General features: G+C 42.2%; 2 protein-coding genes across 2 annotated transcripts in view; one reads left to right on the forward strand and one right to left on the reverse strand.

The window, feature by feature from the left end:
• LOC311107917 (palmitoyltransferase ZDHHC9-like) overlaps positions 1-4,059 on the forward strand; it is a 39,352-nt gene extending 35,293 nt beyond the window's left edge. The window contains exon 9 of the mRNA XM_084150516.1: positions 290-4,059. Coding sequence (XP_084006642.1) covers positions 290-517 — 228 coding nt within the window. The 3' untranslated portion in view covers positions 518-4,059. The remainder of the gene's footprint in view (positions 1-289) is intronic.
• A 2,206-nt stretch (positions 4,060-6,265) lies between these two features.
• On the reverse strand, positions 6,266-21,904 carry LOC311107413 (SAM and SH3 domain-containing protein 3-like). Its single transcript, XM_084149903.1, has 8 exons — positions 21,742-21,904; positions 19,049-19,138; positions 15,243-15,380; positions 10,086-10,224; positions 9,742-9,899; positions 8,699-8,917; positions 8,264-8,408; positions 6,266-7,426 (listed from the first exon to the last, which is right to left on the reverse strand). The coding sequence occupies exons 1-8, from the start codon at positions 21,808-21,810 to the stop codon at positions 7,182-7,184; spliced, it is 1,203 nt and encodes a 400-aa protein (XP_084006029.1). The 5' UTR covers positions 21,811-21,904; the 3' UTR covers positions 6,266-7,181.
• Between the last annotated feature and the right edge of the window lie 1,327 nt (positions 21,905-23,231).

The following is a 23,231-nucleotide window of genomic DNA, read 5'->3' on the forward strand; positions in this document are numbered from 1 at the left end:
TACTGTAGAGCAGAAAATGTTTTCCTTTTTTATAGAGAGATAATTTTAAAGCACTCAGCAGCTCACTGTTCTGTAGCCATTTTGTGCCTCTGTTTGTACAGATGCCATTTTGTACCTTGCAATGTCTGCAGTTGCCATTCTGTGCCTATGTATAGCTTATATACTGTTGCACCTCACTATGTGTCGGTATATTTCTACTGGTGCAATGTCTTGCCTTTTCAGCTATCAATAGTTTCTGGTCTTTTGGTTACTATTAGAATCTACTTATTGTGCCATGTTCCCTCTGCAGAAAACTACAGCTCCACTCATCCCCAACGAGCACACCCCTGACGACGCCAAGCCCAGCATGGCAGACTCTGCCATCGCCCACGCAGAGAAAAGAAGCCCCTCCCCGAGGGAGGAGAAGACGCCCACTCTACCCAAATCCCTGCCCACTCCCACGAAAGTCCCGCCCTTGGCCTCACCTGAAACTGACGCGGAGGCCTCCATCATTATCGCCAAGGAGAAGGCACTCTAGCTGCGTGGTGGGGGTGGAGACTCCTTCCTTGCCCCTCCCACAGTCACAACATTTCTCTAAAACGCTCTGTCTGGACCTGTGAGGGAGACACTTTAATCAGCTTTTGTATGAGCTATATGAGTGAGAAGCATCTGCCTGTAATGAGTGGAGAATGACTGCAAGGCTCTGACTCCCTGCTCATTCCACCAGATATGCAGAGTTGGTGCCCCCACCAAAGCCTGCATCCCCCCTAACTCAATGACTGCGGGACTGCTTGATTGACATTCACACTCCAGAAGGATGGGGGGTTGGGGATTGGGGGATGGTGGCTCAGCACCTTTCTCGTTCCCCTGAACATTGCATGGAAAAACACAGGTGATGGGGAAACTAAGAACTGTGAGCCCACTGGATGCAGATTACCGTATATCCTGAGTAGTGTGAGGCTGAGGGGGTCCTAAAATGGATACCGTACCCAGGCGCCTCTGGATCGTGGCTACCTGTGGACTCTTGATTGTTAATGCTACTGTTTCTCTGTCTTTTTGTTTTTTAATGTGAAAAGCCAGTTCTAAAATACTCTTAGCGTTGCAAAATGTCTGACAAAGACACTTGTGTTGTAAAGCCTCTTAACACATCCACACTATTAGTCTGTTCTCAGAACCACACCGATCAGGCCCCTATGCAATCCATGGGAAGCTGGGCAATTGGCACAACAGCTATTAGGATGATGAGGATATAAGGACTGACAGCTAGTTTAGGGTGTGTTGAACAGTAAAACATGGTGGAGAAAGGAAACACTAACCATCGTTTATGGTTGAGATAAAGAGGCAATATCTCAGAGCCACCATGTTGTCTCTCTTCCAGTAAGTGATCCTAATTAACATCTCTAGAAATGTTGAGATTAAGGTTCTGCCTCGGCTACTACCCTTCCATTTTATACTGTCACACAGACACACACACCAGAGTTGGGGCCGTCATTATAAATTCAGTCAATTCAGAGGGTAAACTGAAATTCCTCAGACAAAAGGTCAAATGATCTTCTGGCAGACCGTTTCCAGGGGTACCCTCACAGAGTTCCTGTATCTAGCATTAGAAGCAGACACTTTGCCAGTGTCCCAGAGGGTGTGTGTCAGTGTGTTTGTGTGTGTATGTGTGTGTGTGTGTGTCAGTGTTGGGGGCATTTTCATTTCAATTCAGTCCATTCAGAAAGTAAACTGAAATTCCTATTCCAAGTAAAACATTTCTGAGGAATTTCAGTTGACCCTCTGAATTGACTGAATGTATAATGACGGCCCCAACCCTGGTGTGTGTGAGACAGAGGCCTGATTGCTGTTGACAGTAGACACTAGTTACAGTGCCTTATCAAAAAGCTGCGCTATCACATGCAAATATATACTATCTACAGAGACCCTTAGACCAGGTCTAGCTAGAGACCCTTAGACTCCAGGTCTAGCTACAGAGACCCTTAGACTCCAGGTCTAGCTACAGAGACCCTTAGACTCCAGGTCTAGCTACAGAGACCCTTAGACTCCAGGTCTATCGACAGAGACCCTTAGACACCAGATCTATCGACAGAGACCCTTAGACTCCAGGTCTAGCTACAGAGACCCTTAGACTCCAGTTCATGACTCAGCACTCCAAATCGTACATGCCGACTGTAAATAACGTCCCTTTTTATACAGTTACCAATGAGACTTAGAGACAGCAGAAAAATACGAAGTAAAGCCATTGTTTAAATGTAAATACTATATGTAGGTGTTGAAAAAACTATTGGATCTATTGCTGATGAAAAGGGAAGATTGAGAGAAGAGAACCAGGTTGTCTCTGTTTGAGTGTGTGGCCAGTGTTAGATATTTGCCTGTGAATGAACTGCTGCTTGCAAGTCATGCAACTTCTGAATTTCTCCTCTTAGATTCCACTGTCAACTTGGTGTCCTTGCTGCTTGTCATCATCCACATATTGCTGAGGACAGCTTTCATTATCTCCATTCCTCCTTCTCTTCCTCTGTGTTTCCCAGGGAGGATATTCAGTACACCAGCCACCTGTGGAGGGCTCATTATCAAACTGGAAAAGTGAGAGACGGGAGCTGCTTTCTCTCTTCTCTTTCTCATCTGTTCATTTCACACCAAATATCGCAGAGGATTATGAGGGTTTGTGAGAGGTGGGCGAGGTGTGTGAGAATTTCAGCTGCTTTTCAACTAGAACGGACAGGATTCACAAAAGATGGTCAGTGAGAATGGGGTGATATGTTAAACTGCTATTGGTTGACAATTGAGAGAGTTTGTATTACTTGTTGTGTTGTGTGTAAGGCAGAGTAATTGTTATGTATACTTGTATAGAAAATCTAGTATAACAACGTTGACAGTCTTTCAGCCATCTGATACGCCCAAGATGATAATTTATACATGACCAGAATAGAATAATACTTTAATAATCTGATTTAATTAATATAAAGGATTGCAGCGCTACTGTACATGGCCAAGCAGTATGTTTTAAACTTTTAATTTGATTTGATTTCACAAATATTCTCATTTCCAGTGTATTTGAATTAGGAATGTGAGTAGGGGAGTTACTAGTTGTTACAAGTTACACTCAATAACATTACAACAGTAACCCAGACTTTATCCTGATTTGAACTATGAGTTAACACAACCATCTAGGCCCTTGCAGTGTTTTTATCACTATTTTACTTGTGCTGAGAAGGTGTAGGGTGATCAGCGTTTCCTTAGACACTGATCTTGAATCAGTTTTCCCTACTAATGGTTAGGATTGTGGGACGGGAAGCTGATCCTAAATCTTTACCTAGGGGAGATTTCACCCCAGAGCTACCGAGAATATAAGCCGCCTTGTGAAACAGACAACCAAGGGATGTTTTAATCAAATAGTGGTTTACATTATTTCCTGAATTTGTATGTATGCATTGAGAAGTCCTTTCAGGAAATGTCTTCTATTTTAATATTTTTCTTTTCTCTTTTTGTTTTTCATCTTTCGGAGCAGTTCTTAAGCCTCAAACCAATCTTCCTATCAATTGAAGTTGAAGAGTTTTTGTCCCTGAATAGTATTCGGTTCTGGACAGTTGTAAAGATTCTCTGTCAATAGATAATTCCCTGTTGTATTGCGTCAATGGAGAGTGCGACTGTATTGGTGATTGTGATTAACAAATGAAAAGGGGAATGTTCATGTTATAGTTTAACCTGGTTGTAAGCTAATTGAACGGATCGAACCCTTGTACTATTAATGCTATCTCTATGGGCATATAGTAATATTACATACAATGACCTGAGATGTTTGGAATTGCTTATCTTAATGTTGAGTTAACGTTTGGATGTATGATTTGGATTTATAATGTTAAACGTACACTGAGGGTCTCCGATCTGAAGGCTCTGATCTAGATATGACAGTACATAATGCATATAGTACAGATACAATACCACTGATGGAATTTTATTTCCATTTTTATTTATGTTCACTTTGTTTAGTAATAACACTGTGATTATTTATATTTCATGATATTTCCCTCACTTTTTACATGATTGATTGGCGTATCTGGTAATTAAATTATATTGTCTTATTAATAATCTTGTCTCTGAATTATTGCATGGAAAGGATTTTGACTGCTGACTGCTTGAAACAATATCTGTCAAATAATTTGCATACAGGGAGAGGCCAGGAAATCTGGTCACAATAGACTCTTTGGAAGGATAATGGACACGTTTAAATATAAATGTGTGGAAGCAGACAACTTTGAACAGATAGTGATTGTGTCATCTTGATCAGATCATGAAAACCACATGTTAATGCAAAGTGTAAACAGGGCTATAAATATACATTCTTTGAGAAAGAGCATCTGCAACATTAGGGACCAGAATGTCACAGGTTCTATCTCCGTGACTATCAACTGTACCAGCAGGGGGGAGTGCACCACTTTTTACACACGTGTGTACAGTCGTGGTCAAAAATGTTGAGAATGACACAAGTATTGGTCTTCACAAAGTTCGCTGCTTCAGTGTTATGAGATATTTTTGTCAGATGTTACTATGGTATACTGAAGTATAATTACAAGCATTCCATAAGTGTCAAAGGCTTTATTTGACAATTACATTAAGTTTAGGCAAAGAGTCAATATTTGCAGTGTTGACCCATCTTTTTGAAGTCCTCTGCAATCCGCCCTGGCATGCTGTCAATTGTCTTCTGGGCCACATCCTGACTGATGGCAGCCCATTCTTGCATAATCAATGCTTGGAGTTTGTCAATGGGATTAAGGTCTGGGGAGTTTCCTGGCCATGGACCCAAAATGTCGATGTTTTGTTCCCCGAGCCACTTAGTTATCACTTTTGCCTTCTGGCAAGGTGCTCCATCATGCTGGAAAAGGCATTGGTCGTCACCAAGCTGTTCTTGGTTGGTTGGGAGAAGTTGCTCTCGGAGAATGTGTTGGTACCATTCTTTAGTCATGGCTGTGTTCTTAGGGAAAATTGTGAGTGAGCCCACTCCCTTGGCTGAGAAGCAACCCCACACATGAATGGTCTCAGGATGCTTTACTGTTGGCATGACACAGGACTGATGGTAGCGCTCACCTTGTCTTCTCCGGACAAGGTGTTTTCCGGATGCCCCAAACAATCGGAAAGGGGATTCATCAGAGAAAATGACTTTACCCCAGTCCTCAGCAGTCCAATCCCTGTACCTTTTGCAGAATATCAGTCTGTCCCTGATGTTTTTCCTGGAGAGAAGTGGCTTCTTTGCTGCCCTTCTTGACACCAGGCCATCCTCCAAAAGTCTTTGCCTCACTGTGCGTGCAGATGCACTCACACCTGCCTGCTGCCATTCCTGAGCAAGCTCTGCACTGGTGGTCCCCCGATCCCGCAGCTGAATCAACTTTAGGAGACGGTCCTGGTGCTTGCTGGACTTTCTTGGGCGCCCTGACGCCGCCTTCACAACAATTGAACCTCTCTCCTTGAAGTTCTTGATGATCTGATAAATGGTTGATTTAGGTGCAATCTTACTAGCAGCAATATCCTTGCCTGTGAAGCCCTTTTGGTGCAAAGCAATGATGACGGCACGTGTTTCCTTGCAGGTAACCATGGTTAACAGAGGAACAACAATGATTTCAAGCACCACCCTCCTTTTAAAGCTTCCAGTCTGTTATTCTAACTCAATCAGCATGACAGAGTGATCTACAGCCTTGTCCTCGTCAACACTCTCACATGTGTTAACGAGAGAATCACTGACATGATGGAAATGTTTTTGGGGGATTACGTTCATCTTCATGGCAAAGAGGGACTTTGCAATTAATTGCAATTCATCTGATCACTCTTCATGACATGCTGGAGTATATGCAAATTGCCATCATCAAAACTGAGGCAGCAGACTGTGAAAAATGATATTTGTGTCATTCTCAACTTTTGACCACGACTGTGGACACACCTACTCATTCAAGGGTTTTTACTCTTTTCTATCCTGTGAGCCTTGTCTTTATTGGACTCAACTGTAAACTCCACCCATTGACCTGTCACTAAGCTCTGACCACTTAGCTTTCATCCAACCAATCAATTCCTCCGGACTACTTTCGGAGGTTGTCAGGAAGATCTGCTCACAATCAATACTTTTTATAATCTACACTGGTCTAAAAGTTTGAGCACAATCTGAATGCGGCTCAAATCAGGACACATGTTAGCACCAGATATAAACAGAGCTATTAACAGTGCCCTCTGTGTGCAGTGGGAGGGTCTATACATACTGTCCTATAGTGTGTCTTGTATAATGCCCAGGTTAATTAACTATGAACTGTTTTATTTCAAATTGATAACAGAAAAATCTACCTAACAACTATGACAGACATATAGATGTTACCACAAAATACAGAGGTAAACACAAATATACAGTGAAAACTCAGAACACATGAGATATGGCTTTGGTGCTGTCAAATGTCTAAAAGTTATATACAGTCCACAAATTCATAAAAATTAATATTCAAGAATATTTCCCAAATAACAGTTGAAAAAAACATGCTAGCAAAAACATTACACATGGAAAACACAAAACGTTTTACATTCAAATACCTAAAATGTTTTTAAAAAGTAACAGAAAACTTGACAGAATAAAGGATAAAAAAAAAAAAAAAACGTTAGAAAAGTAATATTTCTTACATATCCATTGATGGAAATAATATGAAATACGTGACCATATCATGTCAGAAACACACTGAAAAAAATAAAAGTTTGTATGTCCTTACTAAGATCTTAATATCCATGTCAGAACTAATAGTAGCCTGGAAAGATGATAAGAATGCTCTGTTTATAAAAAATCCACTCAGACCTGCACAAATGACATGGTATCAGTGAAAAGGATGACACTTGCACAATCAATTCATATTTACAACTTGACCACACCGAGCTTTCCCCCAAAAAAGAGAGACTTTCAAAAGTCTTGCATTCTTCAAAAACATTTTCAATAGTTACTGGTGAAGCTCATGCTACGACTGCAGCCTTGTGATCCTTTGTTTTTAAAGTGTGGGGGCCACAAATGAAAATAAACTCCCTCTCAGTATATATGGCTTAATCCTGACTTTATCACTCTATTCTGATGGTTTGAATCAATCAACCAATTGTCGTTGTCTTTTGATAAATGTCCATCAGTACAGTCAACCAACCAAGGTTCTCATCAATTCCAGAGCTTCTCTTCTCTTCAGTTCTCAGGAGACCTCCTCATCCACTCTAAGCTCCTGCAGTTGCTCCTCAACAGAACTCAGCTGCTCCTCCTCAACCTGGTGCTGCTCTGGCTCCTGGTTAGACTTCTGCTCCGTACCTGGCTCTCCCTCTGGTTCATGGCGCCCGTCCTCCAGGTTCTCTGTGCTCTCGAAGCAGCCTGAGTCCCTGGGTAGGTCATCCTTCTCCTCAGCACTACTTCCCTCCTCCTCTGGCTCAGACTCATCATCCGCTGAGGGGGACAAAGACAATACAACCATCAACATCAATACAGCGGAGTTAACCATCCCATCAATTTCAGTGTTGGTACAAATGCCATTACTTCAGCATGTGCCTCTAACGTCAGGGAAATTGCCTTTTAAAAGTCAAGTGCAGTGCGATGTCAGCGCAGTGTGGTTCGTTTGAATCCCGGCCATAGTGTATGTAATTAGAACAGGGAAGCACGTCGGAGCTGCTAGCCCCACAGGCTAATGGCCAACCAAGTGGTTATGTTCAGAGCAGAGGAAACAGCTAGAGGACAGGTGTTTAAATGAGGGCTAATGATCTGGCTGGAGGGAAGAGAGCTCCCATATCAAGGTGTTTCTGAGGGCCAAATGGGGTTTCCTACAGGCCAATGAGCACAGCAGGAAAATGTGAGCGGAATGTTGTACCATTAATGTAGTGAGCCTCATAAAATGAAGCTAATTAGAGAACAGCTGATGATAAAAAGAGAGAAAGCTGATGATAGCACTGTACAGAGAAAGCTGATGATAGCACTGTATGGAGAAAATAGTACACTTCTAGGCCTTGTTGAAAATGTCCTGCATTGCATTACATCTTGAAGTACCACATAAGAGGCTATGAGGGAGGCTTCCATGTAGAAAAGAAAATTGACTGAATATACAAATGAATACTGTACATACAATGTGCTGATTGATTACAGGTAGATTATGGCATCGTCTGGCTGCAGTAAAGCATGGTATCCGTGTGTGGTGGGCCTCCTGTAGGTGTGTTTATGTGTGATCATAATGTGATCATGGGCCTCCTATAGTGTGAGTATGTTATTAGATGGAATGGAGAGTGGACCTACAGTCACGCAGCAGCTCAGTAGCAGTCAGGATCTTGGTACGTTGTTCAGCATCTGTGATATTGAGCTCATTGAGGTGGGACTCCTTCAGCCCGCCAAAGTCCTCCAGGCTCTGGAAGCCGTGCATGGACAGCAAAGAGCCCAGCTCCTAAACATCAGAGAAAAGCATCGCATTAGCATTAGCGATAGCATTGCACAGAATCCCCCCAAAAAGATTCATTGACAGGAACTTCTGAGACCGTCGAATGAAATGCAATTATATATTTGCATTGTCAGGTATTTATCCAATTTCACTAAGGTATTTATACAGCACTCAGTGTTTAAACTTTTCCCAATTCAACTGATCCAAGTTAGTCATGATTTCTCTTTGATTGCGTTGTCTAAGCCAGCTGTTTATTTGAATCTCTGTATGAGATTAAGAGGATTTGATTGTCTTACGGTGAGCCCGATCCTCTCCAGAACTTCCTCCAGGGTCTGGGGCTTGTTTTTGGCCGTGGAGCAGCGATTCTTGTTGGAGCACCTCTTCCTCATGGGCGGTGTGGCCTCGTCCGGTAGGATGTTGACGTAGATGAACTTAAAGGTGCCCACCTTGTTGTTGAGCTTCCCTGTCCATGTGCCCACTGGGTCCTTCTCAATGATCTGGATGATGTCACCTTTCTGCATGAGAAACAGTGAATAATGACTACCTCCATCCAAACATGATCTGCATTCCAGTTACATACTATAAGATCACATACATTTGTGGTATATGTGAAGTGGGTCTGTGTAATTCTATACGTCACTGAGCTGCTCTAATACTACTGTAATTCTATACTTCACTGAGCTACTCTAATACTACTGTAATTCTATACTTCACTGAGCTACTCTAATACTACTGTAATTGTATACTTCACTGAGCTACTCTAATACTACTGTAATTGTATAATTCACTGAGCTACTCTAATACTACTGTAATTGTATAATTCACTGAGCTACTCTAATACTACTGTAATTGTATAATTCACTGAGCTACTCTAATACTACTGTTATTGTATAATTCACTGAGCTACTCTAATACTACTGTAATTGTATACTTCTCTGAGATACTCTAATACTACTGTAATTATGTTATATGTCTAATCTGATCAGCGCTCAATAAGATTGGCTCCTATAGAGATTCAGCCATGGATAATGACTAAGGAACCCTTCTTTTATTTCACCATCTGTTAACAGATTCCATAGGGTGGGTCTTACTTTGTAGTCTGGCTAAACCAGTCTAAATGCTGAGTGTACCGTCAGTCTGGTTAAACCAGTCTGAATGCTGAATGTACTGTCAGTCTGGTTAAACCAGTCTAAATGTTGAGGGTACCATCAGTCTGGTTAAACCAGTCTAAATGCTGAGGGAACCGTCAGTCTGGTTAAACCAGTCTAAATGCTGAGGGTACCGTCAGTCTGTTTAAACCAGTCTAAATGCTGAGCCTACCGTCAGTCAGTGTACTTACTTGGAGCTTGAGGGACTCAATGTCGTAGGGGCTGGGGATGAAGTCTGTGTGGACGCGGGCGCGACCACAGAAGGGGCCTGTGTAGGGAGGACTGGACTCCTCCAGCCTCATGCTGTCTCTCTGGCTATAGCCACTGTCCAGGCTCTGGCGGTCCCCACCTGCAGCAAGCATAGTCAGACAATTACAGGCATTGTCAATAGGCAATGTCTTATAGCCTTTTAGTCCCATGAAAGGTTTCCCTGAAAATAAGAAGCTAAACCATACTTATAGCCATGAATGTAGTGAGGGTTAGCTTTATGTACTTAACTTGTTAGACAGGTTCAACAAAATATATTTTAGCTTACACCCAGAGAGCTGGCGGGAGAGGGGGCTGAGGACGGTGTCCTCTGAGCCTGTGGAGCACACGGAGGTCCTATTGCCTGCTGTCAGGTCTGGCATCCAGTCTGTGGTGGGGGACGGGGAGCCCTCCTCACCACTTTCCCCCTGTACATAGAGGATATTGTTTAGTGTTCAACAACAGACAGCGCCTTCAGGTAAAATATGCCCTAACCATAGACATACTGTATATTCATTATACAATAGACATATATTTTGTTTATATATATATATATATATATATATATACACACACACACACATACACACACACAGTGGGGAGAACAAGTATTTGATACACTGCTGATTTTGCAGGTTTTCCTACTTACAAAGCATGTAGAGGTCTGTAATTTCTACATAGGTACAATTTGACTGTGAGAGACGGAATCTAAAACAAAAATCCAGAAAATCACATTGTATGATTTTTAAGTAATTAATTTGCATTTTATTGCATGACATAAGTATTTGATCATCTACCAACCAGTAAGAATTCCGGCTCTCAAAGACCTGTTAGGTTTTCTTTAAGAAGCCCTCCTGTTCTCCACTCATTACCTGTATTAACGGCACCTGTTTGAACTCGTTACCTGTATAAAAGACACCTGTCCACACACTCAATCAAACAGACTCCAACCTCTCCACAATGGCCAAGACCAGAGAGCTGTGTAAGGACATCAGGGATAAAATTGTAGACCTGCACAAGGCTGGGATGGGCTACAGGACAATAGGCAAGCAGCTTGGTGAGAAGGCAACAACTGTTGGCACAATTATAGTTCAAGATGACGGTCAATCACTCTCGGTCTGGGGCTCCATGCAAGATCTCACCTCGTGGGGCATCAATGATCATGAGGAAGGTGAGCGATCAGCCCAGAACTACACGGCAGGACCTGGTCAATGACCTGAAGAGAGCTGGGACCACAGTCTCAAAGAAAACCATTAGTAACACACTACGCCGTCATGGATTAAAATCCTGCAGCGCACGCAAGGTCCCCCTGCTCAAGCCAGCGCATGTCCAGGCCCGTCTGAAGTTTGCCAATGACCATCTGGATGATCCAGAGGAGGAATGGGAGAAGGTCATGTGGTCTGATGAGACAAAAATAGAGCTTTTTGGTCTAAACTCCACTCGCCGTGTTTGGAGGAAGAAGAAGGATGAGTACAACCCCAAGAACACCATCCCAACCGTGAAGCATGGAGGTGGAAACATCATTCTTTGGGGATGCTTTTCTGCAAAGGGGACAGGACGACTGCACCGTATTGAGGGGAGGATGGATGGGGCCATGAATTGCGAGATCTTGGCCAACAACCTCCTTCCCTCAGTAAGAGCATTGAAGATGGGTCGTGGCTGGGTCTTCCAGCATGACAACGACCCGAAACACACAGCCAGGGCAACTAAGGAGTGGCTCCGTAATAAGCATCTCAAGGTCCTGGAGTGGCCTAGCCAGTCTCCAGACCTGAACCCAATAGAAAATCTTTGGAGGGAGCTGAAAGTCTGTATTGCCCAGCGACAGCCCCGAAACCTGAAGGATCTGGAGAAGGTCTGTATGGAAGAGTGGGCCATAATCCCTGCTGCAGTGTGTGCAAACCTGGTCAAGACCTACAGGAAACGTATGATCTCTGTAATTGCAAACAAAGGTTTCTGTACCAAATATTAAGTTCTGCTTTTCTGATGTATCAAATACTTATGTCATGCAATAAAATGCAAATTAATTTCTTAAAAATCATACAATGTGATTTTCTGGATTTAAGTTTTAGAGTCCGTCTCTCACAGTTGAAGTGTACCTATGATAAAAATTACAGACCTCTACATGCTTTGTAAGTAGGAAAACCTGCAAAATTGGCAGTGTATCAAATACTTGTTCTCCCCACTGTATGTATATATATATATATATATATATACATACTGTGAGGGAAAAAAGTATTTGATCCCCTGCTGATTTTGTACATTTGCCCACTGACAAAGAAATGATCAGTCTATAATTTTAATGGTAGGTTTATTTGAACAGTGAGAGACAGAATAACAACAAACAAATCCAGAAAAACACATGTCAAAAATGTTATGAATTGATTTGCATTTTAATGAGGGAAATAAGTATTTGACCCCTCTAAAAACATGACTTAGTACTTGGTGGAAAAACCCTTGTTGGCAATCACAGAGGTCAGATGTTTCTTGTAGTTGGCCAGCAGGTTTGCACACATCTAAGGAGGGATTTTGTCCAACTCCTCTTTGCAGATCTTCTCCAAGTCATTAAGGTTTCGAGGCTGATGTTTGGCAACTCGAACCTTCAGCTCCCTCCACAGATTTTCTATGGGATTAAGGTCTGGAGACTGGCTAGGCCACTCCAGGACCTTAATGTGCTTCTTCTTGAGCCACTCCTTTGTTGCCTTGGCCGTGTGTTTTGGGTCATTGTCATAGTGGAATACCCATCCACGACCCATTCTCAATGCCCTGGCTGAGGGAAGGAGGTTCTCACCCAAGATTTGACGGTATATTGCCCCGTCCATTGTCCCTTTGATGCGGTGAAGTTGTCCTGTCCCCTTAGCAGAAAAACACCCCCAAAGCATAATGTTTCCACCTCCATGTTTGACGGTGGGGATGGTGTTCTCGGGGTCTTAGGCAGCATTCCTCCTCCTCGAGTTGATGCCAAAGAGCTCAATTTTTGTCTCATCTGACCACAACACTTTCACCCAGTTCTCCTCTGAATCATTCAGATGTTCATCGGCAAACTTCAGACGGCCCTGTATATGTGCTTTCTTGAGCAGGGGGACCTTGCGGGCGCTGCAGGATTTCAGTCCTTCACGGCGTAATGTGTTACCAATTGTTTTCTTGGTGACTATGGTCCCAGCTGCCTTGATATCATTGACAAGATCCTCCCGTGTAGTTCTGGGCTGATTCCTCACCGTTCTCATGATCATTGCAACTCCACGAGGTGAGATCTTGCATGGAGCCCCAGGCCGAGGGAGGTTGACAGTTCTTTTGTGTTTCTTCCATTTGCGAATAATCACACCAACTGTTGTCACCTTCTCACCAAGCTGCTTGGCGATGGTCTTGTAGCCCATTCCAGCCTTGTGTAGATCTACAATCTTGTCCCTGACATCCTTGGAGAGCTCTTTGGTCTTGGCCATGGTGGAGAGTTTGGAATATGATTGATTGATTGCTTCTGTGGACAGGTGTCTTTTATACAGGTAACAAGCTGAGATTAGGAGCACTCCCTTTAAGAGTGTGCTCCTAATCTCAGCTCGTAACCTGTATAAAAGACACCTGGGAGCCTTAATTCTTTCTGATTGAGAGGGGGTCAAATACTTATTTCCCTCATTAAAATGCAAATCAATTAATAACATTTTTTACATGCGTTTTTCTGGATTTTTGTTGTTGTTATTCTGTCTCTCACTGTTAAAATAAACCTACCATTAAAATGATAGACTGATCATTTCTTCGTCAGTGAGCAAACGTACAAAATCAGCAGGGGATCAAATACTTTTTTCCCTCACTGTATATAAACAATAAAGGGAACACTTAAACAACACAATGTAACTCCAAGTCAATCACACTTCTGTGAAATCAAGCTGTCCACTTAGGAAGCAACACTGATTGACAATACATTTCACATGCTGTTGTGCAAATGGAATAGACAACAGGTGGAAATTATAGGCAATTAGCAAGACACCCCCAATAAAGGACTGGTTTTGCAGGTGGTGACCACAGACCACTTCTCAGTTCCTATGCTTCCTGGTTGATGTTTTGGTCACTTTTGAATGCTGGCAGTGCTTTCACTCTAGTGGTAGCATGAGACGGAGTCTACAACCCACACAAGTGGCTCAGGTAGTGCAGCTCATCCAGGATGGCACATCAATGCGAGCTGTGGCAAGAAGGATTGCTGTGTCTGTCAGCGTAGTGTCCAGAGCATGGAGCCGCTACCAGGAGGCAGGCCAGTACATCAGGAGACGTGGAGGAGGCCGTAGGAGGGCAACAACCCAGCAGCAGTTTCTGGCCATTTCGAGCCTATAATCAAACCCACAATTGCTGATGCTCCAGATGCTCAACTAGTCTCAAGAAGGCCAGTTTTATTGCTTCTTTAATCAGCGCAACAGTTTTCAGCTGTGCTAACATAATTGCAAAAGGGTTTTCTAATGATCAATTAGCCTTTTAAAATGATAAACTTGGATTAGCAAACACAAATTGCCATTGGAACACAGGACTGATGGTTGCTGAAAATGGGCTTCTGTACGCATATGTAGATATTCCATTAAAAATCAGCCGTTTCCAGCTACAGTAGCCATTTACAACATTAACAATGTCTACACTGTATTTCTGATCAATTTGATGTTATTTTAATAGACAAAAAACTTGCTTTTCTTTTGAAAACAAGGACATTTCTAAGTGACCCCAAACTTTTGAATGGTAGTGTATGTTTGGCCCTAACATGAGGATATAGTACATCTACAGACAGCTGTCTGGGGGCCTTACATCAGAAAAGTCTCCAAAGTAGACTGTTCTGTAGTGTGGCCTTGAATGGTAGAACATGTCATAGCTGTGAAAGCCTGAACCTTTTTGGATGCTGTTTGAATGTGGCCACTAGGGAGAGGCATTGTCAACCTTTTGAAAATGTTCAGGCAAAGAGGTACTGTATTTAGATATATCCATGTTTACTCAAATTAAGTGTCTCATTTTCAGGGTTAAACTGAATATCTATGCCTAAAATTGTCTTATTTTTTTGTCACATATTTAAAACGATATTTGAATATTTGATTATGAATTAGTTGTACAATCATACATTATGTTTATATTTACAGTATAATTGTCAGTTTTGATGATTTATTGGTAAGGAGACCAACCCACGTTGTTAGGGTTGTGACTAGATGGAGTACAGCTACGACCGGAAGTTACTTTTCATAGCAGGTGAGGAGAGCATTTTAGCTAACTCTAACCCTTTTTCCTAACCTTAACCTAATTCTCCTAACCTGCCACTTTAATTCTCCTAACCTGTCACTTTAATTCTCCTAACCTGCCATGAAAAAGTCACTTCTGGTCGTAGCTGTGCTCCACCTACCTGTTGTTAGCTTTGGAACATTCTTTACTAAGACCAAACCAGATGTGTTATGGGTATTGTAGTACATCACTCTACACTTACCCCCTCCTCTGCCAGGGCCTTCTGTACCCTCTTGGAGGTTTTACGGGTCATGGTGCGTGAGATGACGTTACGCCACGACTTCTTCCCCTGCTTACTGCCACTCTTCACTGCCTCCTCCACAGTCACATCCTCTGGCACCTAGAGGGTTACTTTTGGTTACCATTTCAACATCTACTTAAGTCAATCTTTGCAAGGTGGGGGTGATGTGCACTGCTGTGTTGGATCACAATAAATGTGAATTCTCAGACACAAATTAAGTGCACAGGGTCACCTAACCTAACTGTTTTTATACACTAAAATTAAAGTTATAACAGTAACATGTGTGGTGATGTGCTCTAGTGGTTCACACACACACACACACACACAGATTGCAATGTGTGACGTGAATCAGTGATTGGGACACTGTGTCGGTCAAAGTGCTTCCAGTAAAGCTTGGCTGTGATGAAAGTTTGTGTGTCACTTGCAGCAGGCTCAGAGAGAGAACAGAGAGCAGAACAGAGCAGAGCAGAGCAGAGTAGAACAGAGCAGAACAGAACATAGCAGAGTAGGACAGAACAGAACAGAGCAGAACAGAACAGAGCAGAGTAGAACAAAGAAGAGTAGAACAGAGCAGAGTAGAACAGAACAGAGCAGAGTAGAAACAGAGCAGAATAGAATAGAACAGAGCAGAGTAGAACAGAGCAGAGCAGAGTAGAACAGAGCAGAACATAGCAGAGTAGGACAGAACAGAACAGAGCAGAACAGAACAGAGCAGAGTAGAACAGAGCAGAACAGAACATAGCAGAGTAGGACAGAACAGAACAGAGCAGAACAGAACAGAGCAGAGCAGAACAAAGAAGAGTAGAACAGAGCAGAACTGAGCAGAGTAGAAACAGAGCAGAATAGAATAGAACAGAGCAAAGCAGAACAGAGCAGAAGAGAACAGAACAGAAAAGAGCAGAACAGAACAGAGTAGAACAGAGCAGAACAGAACAGAGTAGAACAGAACAGATCAGAGTAGAACAGAACAGACCAGACTAGAACAGAGCAGAACAGAGTAGAGCAGAACAGAGCAGAGCATGGTGCAGTCAGCACTACAGTGAGTCATACTAGGTCCTCCCCACAGGGCTACAGTCAGACAGTATGGATGTGTAGTTACCATGGAAGCCTACAGCCTCATCTTCAGCACAACAGACCACATGTGCTGTAAACAAATACTGCAGATTTCTCACATACATATAGCAAATAGAGACATACTCTCTCACGCTGGCATGGATGTAAACACACACACACACACACACACACACACACACACACACACACACACACACACACACACACACACACACACACACACAAACACACACATACTGTACACACACTATACAGTGGGGGGGAAAAGTATTTAGTCAGCCACCAATTGTGCAAGTTCTCCCACTTAAAAAGATAAGAGGGGCCTGTAATTTTCATCATAGGTACACGTCAACTATGACAGACAAAATGAGAAGAAAAAAACCCAGAAAATCACATTGTAGGATTTTTTATGAATTTATTTGCAAATTATGGTGGAAAATAAGTATTTGGTCAATAACAAAAGTTTCTCAATACTTTGTTATATACCCTTTGTTGGCAATGACACAGGTCAAACATTTTCTGTAAGTCATCACAAGGTTTTCACACTGTTGCTGGTATTTTGGCCCATTCCTCCAAGCAGATCTCCTCTAGAGCAGTGATGTTTTGGGGCTGTCGCTGGGCAACACGGACTTTCAACTCCCTCCAAAGATTTTCCATGGGGTTGAGATCTGGAGAATGGCTAGGCCACTCCAGGACCTTGAAATGCTTCTTACGAAGCCACTCCTTCGTTGCCCGGGCGGTGTGTTTGGGATCATTGTCATGCTGAAAGACCCAGCCACGTTTCATCTTCAATGCCCTTGCTGATGGAAGGAGGTTTTCACTCAAAATCTCACGATACATGGCCCCATTCATTCTTTCCTTTACACAGATCAGTCGTCCTGGTCCCTTTGCAGAAAAACAGCCCCAAAGCATGATGTTTCCACCCCCATGCTTCACAGTAGGTATGGTGTTCTTTGGATACAACTCAGTATTCTTTGTCCTCCAAACACGACGAGTTGAGTTTTTACCAAAAAGTTATATTTTGGTTTCATCTGACCATATGACATTCTCCCAATCCTCTTCTGGATCATCCAAATGCACTCTAGCAAACTTCAGACGGGCCTGGACATGTACTGGCTTAAGCAGGGGGACACGTCTGGCACTGCAGGATTTGAGTCCCTGGCGGCGTAGTGTGTTACTGATGGTAGGCTTTGTTACTTTGGTCCCAGCTCTCTGCAGGTCATTCACTAGGTCCCCCCGTGTGGTTCTGGGATTATTATTTTTTTTTTTTATCATTTTGACCCCACAGGGTGAGATTTTGCGTGGAACCCCAGATCGAGGGAGATTATTAGTGGTCGTGTATGTCTTCCATTTCCTAATAATTGCTCCCACTGTTGATTTCTTCAAACCAAGCTGCTTACCTAGCCTGGTGCAGGTCTACAATTTTGTTTCTGGTGTCCTTTGACAGCTCTTTGGTCTTGGCCATAGTGGATTTTGGAGTGTGACTGTTTGAGGTTGTGTACAGGTGTCTTTTATACTGATAACAAGTTCAAACAGGTGCCATTAATACAGGTAACGAGTGGAGGACAGAGGAGCCTCTTAAAGAAGAAGTTACAGGTCTGTGAGAGCCAGAAATCTTGCTTGTTTGTAGGTGACCAAATACTTATTTTCCACCATAATTTGCAAATAAATTCATAAAAAATCCTACAATGTGATTTTCTGGAGAAAAAAAATCTCAATTTGTCTGTCATAGTTGACGTGTACCTATGATGAAAATTACAGGCCTCTCTCATCTTTTTAAGTGGGAGAACTTGCACAATTGGTGGCTGACTAAATACTTTTTTTCCTCACTGTACATGCTTGCACACAAAAAGACAGGACTAGAACCAAACAATCCCTAAACAAAATCATAAGAGCAACACGTGGGCCGATAGCTCATTATGAAACCATGTCCCTCACAGTTAATGGCACCAATTGGTTCTGGAGAGGTCATTAGCTGTAGTGAATGGATCCCACTGTGAAGCACCAGACTGTCTGGAAGACAGCAGCCAGAAGTTCTCTGCTTGACTAGCTTTTACAGAGGACATCCTGCTTATGTATTTCTGTCCTGTCTCTTGATGTGGTTTGGTTTACACACAGCTTTAAGCGTCATCCTCTGTGATCTTCCTCTCCTTGTCGAAAATGTATTCTAAACTATCTCTTTATCTTCTAACTTCCAGTCATACTGTTTGTAAAATACAGTAGCAAAATAACAGTGCTGTCTATTTCAGTTTGATGTTATTGTCATCAATGTGAAACATTTCTTTGTTTTGGGCTATTATTGGGAAGCATGAACTGCAAACAATGTGCGGAGAATGTGGGTATGGGTGAAAGTCAGTGGTTGCATGACCATTATCCAGTATGTCCCCCGTCAAGGAACAACCACTTTTAGAATTTCAGTAGACAAAGAGATTGAAACAAGTCATGTAATTCTATAATCAATCGTTGGTATTAAACTGTTACATAATGGAACTCTGTGATTACATATGGCTGCTAATGGAAGACATCAGAGGCTTTTGTGTTTAACAGACGTAGTTCGGTGAACCACACTCGTGTGATGAGTAACCTTGTCTGAGCCCTAAAGAATTGCATTAGCTTCCCAAGGTAGCTCAGTGCGCTAACACAGCATAGTGGAGACCCGGGTTCAAAACCAGTCAGTCACACTGTAAACTTACTGTGTAGTCCAAGTTGAACTCCTTGTCCACCACTACAGGGGACCTGGGCTTCATGAAGTCCTTGAAGCTGCTGGACCTCTGCAGGGTGAGCTGTGGAGACAGAGAGAGGATACATAGAGGACACGTAGAGGAGACCCAGAGATATACACTTTTGACAATCTCAACATACATCTAAAGTCATATCTTAAAGTATTAAACCTATAACATTTAATTAAGGATATTTTGGCACCCACAGAGTTCTTCCAATAAACTTCACAGAGACAGTTGTGATAAGAGGCAATGAGCCGGGAGGAGACAGAACATCGGCATGATATCTAAAATACAGTAGAGAACCAACCCATGGAAGTAGCATTTATCATCACTTGGTAACATCTTAGATGAGGAAGAGGAAACCATCATATACATCTGAGAACAAGAGCCAAAATGTCACTGTCACCTGGGTTACTGTTACCGCTCTCTGGGGGTTTAGGCCTGGGTTACTGTTTAGGCGTCTTTGGGGGTTTAGGCCTGGGTTACTGTTTAGGCCTGGGTTACTGTTTAGGCCTGGGTTACTGTTTAGGCCTAGGTTACTGTTTAGGCCTGGGTTACTGTTTACCACTTACAGTAATGACAATGCATGAAATATTTTTTGTATCAACAACATAAACTCTATATCATCAGGTTTATTAAATTAGAACTTAAGAAAAACCTTTCCAGTTATATTATGGAGAGCCTAGTCTGAGGAAGCACTTATCACACTGATGTTCCACTATAGCTGGTATCACGTCCTGTAGAGATTGACAGAAGACACCTCTACATCAGACAGGCTTGGTCATAACGCTAGCTCGACTGGTCGCCATGATAATGACGATAAATTATAAATTATGGGGTATGTAGTTATATATTATGGAATATGTAGTTATATATTATGGAATATGTAGTTATATATTATGGGGTATGTAGTTATATATTATGGGATATGTAGTTATATATTATGGGATATGTAGCATGAGACACTGCTTACGCAGATATAAAAAGCCTAGACGCAGATCGATAACATTATGGAATGCTGTTCCCAAATTATCAAACAACCGTTATATGGCAAAGCTAAAAGCTGAAGTCAGGTATACTGTGTTGTAGCCTAGTATGCTTTTATTTGCTCTATTCCTCTACCTCTAGTCTTTCCAATGCATTTCAATAAACCTCTTCTTTTGCCTTTACGTTGACATCTCTGATTCTACACTTCAGTTCTGAATGAAAAATATTCCCAACTGTATACTCCAACTTAGAGTAATTACACATATGATTTAGTCTACAGGGATGTAGCTCAGTTAGTAGAGCATGGCGTTTGCAACGCCAGGGTTGTGGGTTTGATTCCCACGGGGGGCCAGTATGAAAAATAAAATAAAATAATGTGTGCACTCACTAACTGTAAGTCGCTCTGGATAAGAGCGTCTGCTAAATGACTAAAATGTAAATGTAAATGTCTCAATTTGATACTGTACTTAGAATCAGTACAGAAACCATTGTTGCTGTCTTACAGTTTTAATTGTTGCAGTTCCCTATAGAGATAAGCAGCCATTACTTTCCGTTTGACACCATGGCCTATCTTCACCTCTCCTTCTTGCCCCTAGTTAAAACCCACAGGAAGTGGGTACATGTTGGGTAACTGTTGGCAGCCAATCGCTGCAGACGTCTAGACAGCCTTGGTGGCTGTGAGAAAACGACATGCTTATCAAACCACTGAACCAAAGGAGGGTAACAACCACTCAGAAGATAATTGTTAGTTTATAATGATAGGCATTAGTATCATTTAATATCCATTAGGTGATCTTGCTGAGGAGCAAATTATTTGCCTTGTCAGGCATCAACACCCACTGAAGCCCATGTTTCAAGTACATTTATTCAACAGTATCTCTGCTCCTGAGTCTGTACAGTTTTGACCTTTCTCATCCAGTACTGATTATAATCGCATGTGGTGGTGGTGAGGAGGAGCAATGGCGTTAAGGTAATGAGGTGTGTTATGATGAAACCTGGATAGGAGGGTAGAACATGGGTTGCGGATGGAAAACAAGAGCACTGGTTAAGCGTAGGAGGTTAGCTGTTACCCAACCAAGCCAGTAGAGCTTTAGAGCATGAAGCCACGAAAGTCTGACTCAAACTGAACTTAGCTTCTACGTCCATGGCCAATAGAAATGAATCATACAGCGATATTAGAGGAACTAACGTTTTGTGCCGTGAGAAGCAATATTTTTAACCCTGACAACCAAGGCTTGAAATATTTCAGTTCCAGGTTTTAGAATGGTTTTTCAGGTCACTACAAAGGTTTCTTCTTCTACGCCTGTGTAGCACATCCTGTCAGTGTTTGCAGCACATACAGGCTATAGGCTAAGGTGTATCTCAGTGTTGGGGTTAGTCGAGTATAATGGGATAAACCAGAGAAAGTAGCGCTCTTCTAAATAACTCTCCACCATGCGTTCATTAATCAGCAAGATGGACACTTTGCATTGCTCTATGTTGTTCTATCACATATTTTCACACAATGTACTTATTTAACTTGATCACTTCTCATTTAGAAAAATAAATAGGCCTATGCGTGTTTGATAGACATCTGACTCCAAAGCCCTTTTTGCAGTGTGCAGACAGCCTTTCTCCTCTTGTCATTGCACTTTGTATCATCATCACTCACAGACAGACAATCCAAACCTCCTCACCTTCTTCTTCTGCACCTTCTCCTGCCCCTGCTCCTTCTCTGAGGCATTGGAAGGTTTTCGCCGTAACATTGTTCCTCTGTGGTTCCTCCTGCTATTCTTTGTGATCAAACGTGGCGAGACAGGCACCAATGCAGACTTCAGCAGCTCCTGTCAATCTGTTGTCACTGCTAGAGGACTCAGACAAAACAGTAGAGGCAGAAAGAGTGACTTCCTGTTTGACATAGTGGAGCACAGAGACTGAGAGGAAGTCACATGACCACACAGGAAATGGAGAAGCAGACTTCTGTAGGCACTTTGGTTTGAGTTTGCCAGAGAAACTTTGCTTGTATTTTTTATTTTCTTTCTTTTTATTTTTTGAATACCTTTGCGTCCTAGTTTTGGTTCTACACTGCTGGTGAAAGAGATTATTAATCTCTAAATTCACAAAGAGTAATGGTTGATATATTCTGAAAAAGTAATGGATCTAATCTAATTTCTCTAAAATAGGGGATAGTTAATATAAAACAGAGATGACCACTATTTAAAAAAACTGAAATTTTCTTGTAAAGATGCATGTCCTGTCGTGACAAAAATGCAGAACTAGTGAATACCTTCCTCTCATGCTGGTCTATATTTACCTATTACAAAACAAGAATGGGAGAAATGAATCATCTTCACATGTTCTGCCAGTCACATTCTGTTAAAGGTCTCCAAAGCACACACATCCCTGGCTCGCTCCTCATTTCAGTTCGTATCAGCTAGCGACTGGAACGAGCTGCAAAAAAAATTCAAACACGGTTCAGTTTTATCTCCATCAGTACATTCAGAATCAATCATGGACACTCTTGCTGACACTTGTGGCTGCTTCGTGTGATGTATTGTTGTCTCTACCTTTTTGCCCTTCATGCTGTTGTCTGTGCCCAACAATGTTTGTACCATGTTTGTGCTGCTACCATGTTGTGCTGCTGCCATGTCGTGTTGCTACCATGCTGTGTTGTCATGTGTTGCTGCCATGCTGTGGTGTCTTAGGTCTCTCTTTATGTAGTGTTGTGGTGTCTCTCTTTATGTAGTGTTGTGGTGTCTCTCTTGTCATGATGTGTGTTTTGTCCTACATTTTTATTTTTTGTCCCAGTCCCCACAGGAGGCCGTTTGCCTCTTGGTAGGCCGTCATTGTAAATAATAATTTGTTCTTAATTGACTTGCTTAGTTAAATAAAGGTAAAATATATGTATGTATATTCAGTTGAAGTCGAAAGTTTACATAAACTTAGGTTGGAGTCATTAAAACTTGTTTTTCAACCACTCCACCAATTTCTTGTTAACAAACTATAGTTTTGGCAAGTCGGTTAGGACATGTGCATGACACAAGTAATTTTTCCAACAATTGTTTACAGACAGATTATTTCACTTATAATTCACTGTGTTACAATTCCAGTGGGTCAGAAGTTTACATACATTAAGTTGACTGTGCCTGTAAACAGCTTGGAAAATTCCAGAAAATGATGTCATGGC

The sequence above is a fragment of the Coregonus lavaretus genome (genome assembly GCF_964263955.1).
Source record: "Coregonus lavaretus genome assembly, chromosome: 32".
Taxonomy (NCBI): Eukaryota; Metazoa; Chordata; class Actinopteri; order Salmoniformes; family Salmonidae; genus Coregonus; species Coregonus lavaretus.

Bases quoted from the DNA above. Each gene is read 5' to 3' on its own strand.
- LOC311107413 (XM_084149903.1), bottom strand. From the start codon at position 21,810: ATGTTACGGCGAAAACCTTCCAATGCCTCAGAGAAGGAGCAGGGGCAG. The intron at 10,225-15,242 runs GTAAGTGTAGAG...CTCTATGTACAG, and splicing joins AGGCCCTGGCAGAGGAGGGG to GGGGAAAGTGGTGAGGAGGG. The intron at 8,409-8,698 runs GTAAGACAATCA...TCTGATGTTTAG, and splicing joins TGGAGAGGATCGGGCTCACC to GAGCTGGGCTCTTTGCTGTC.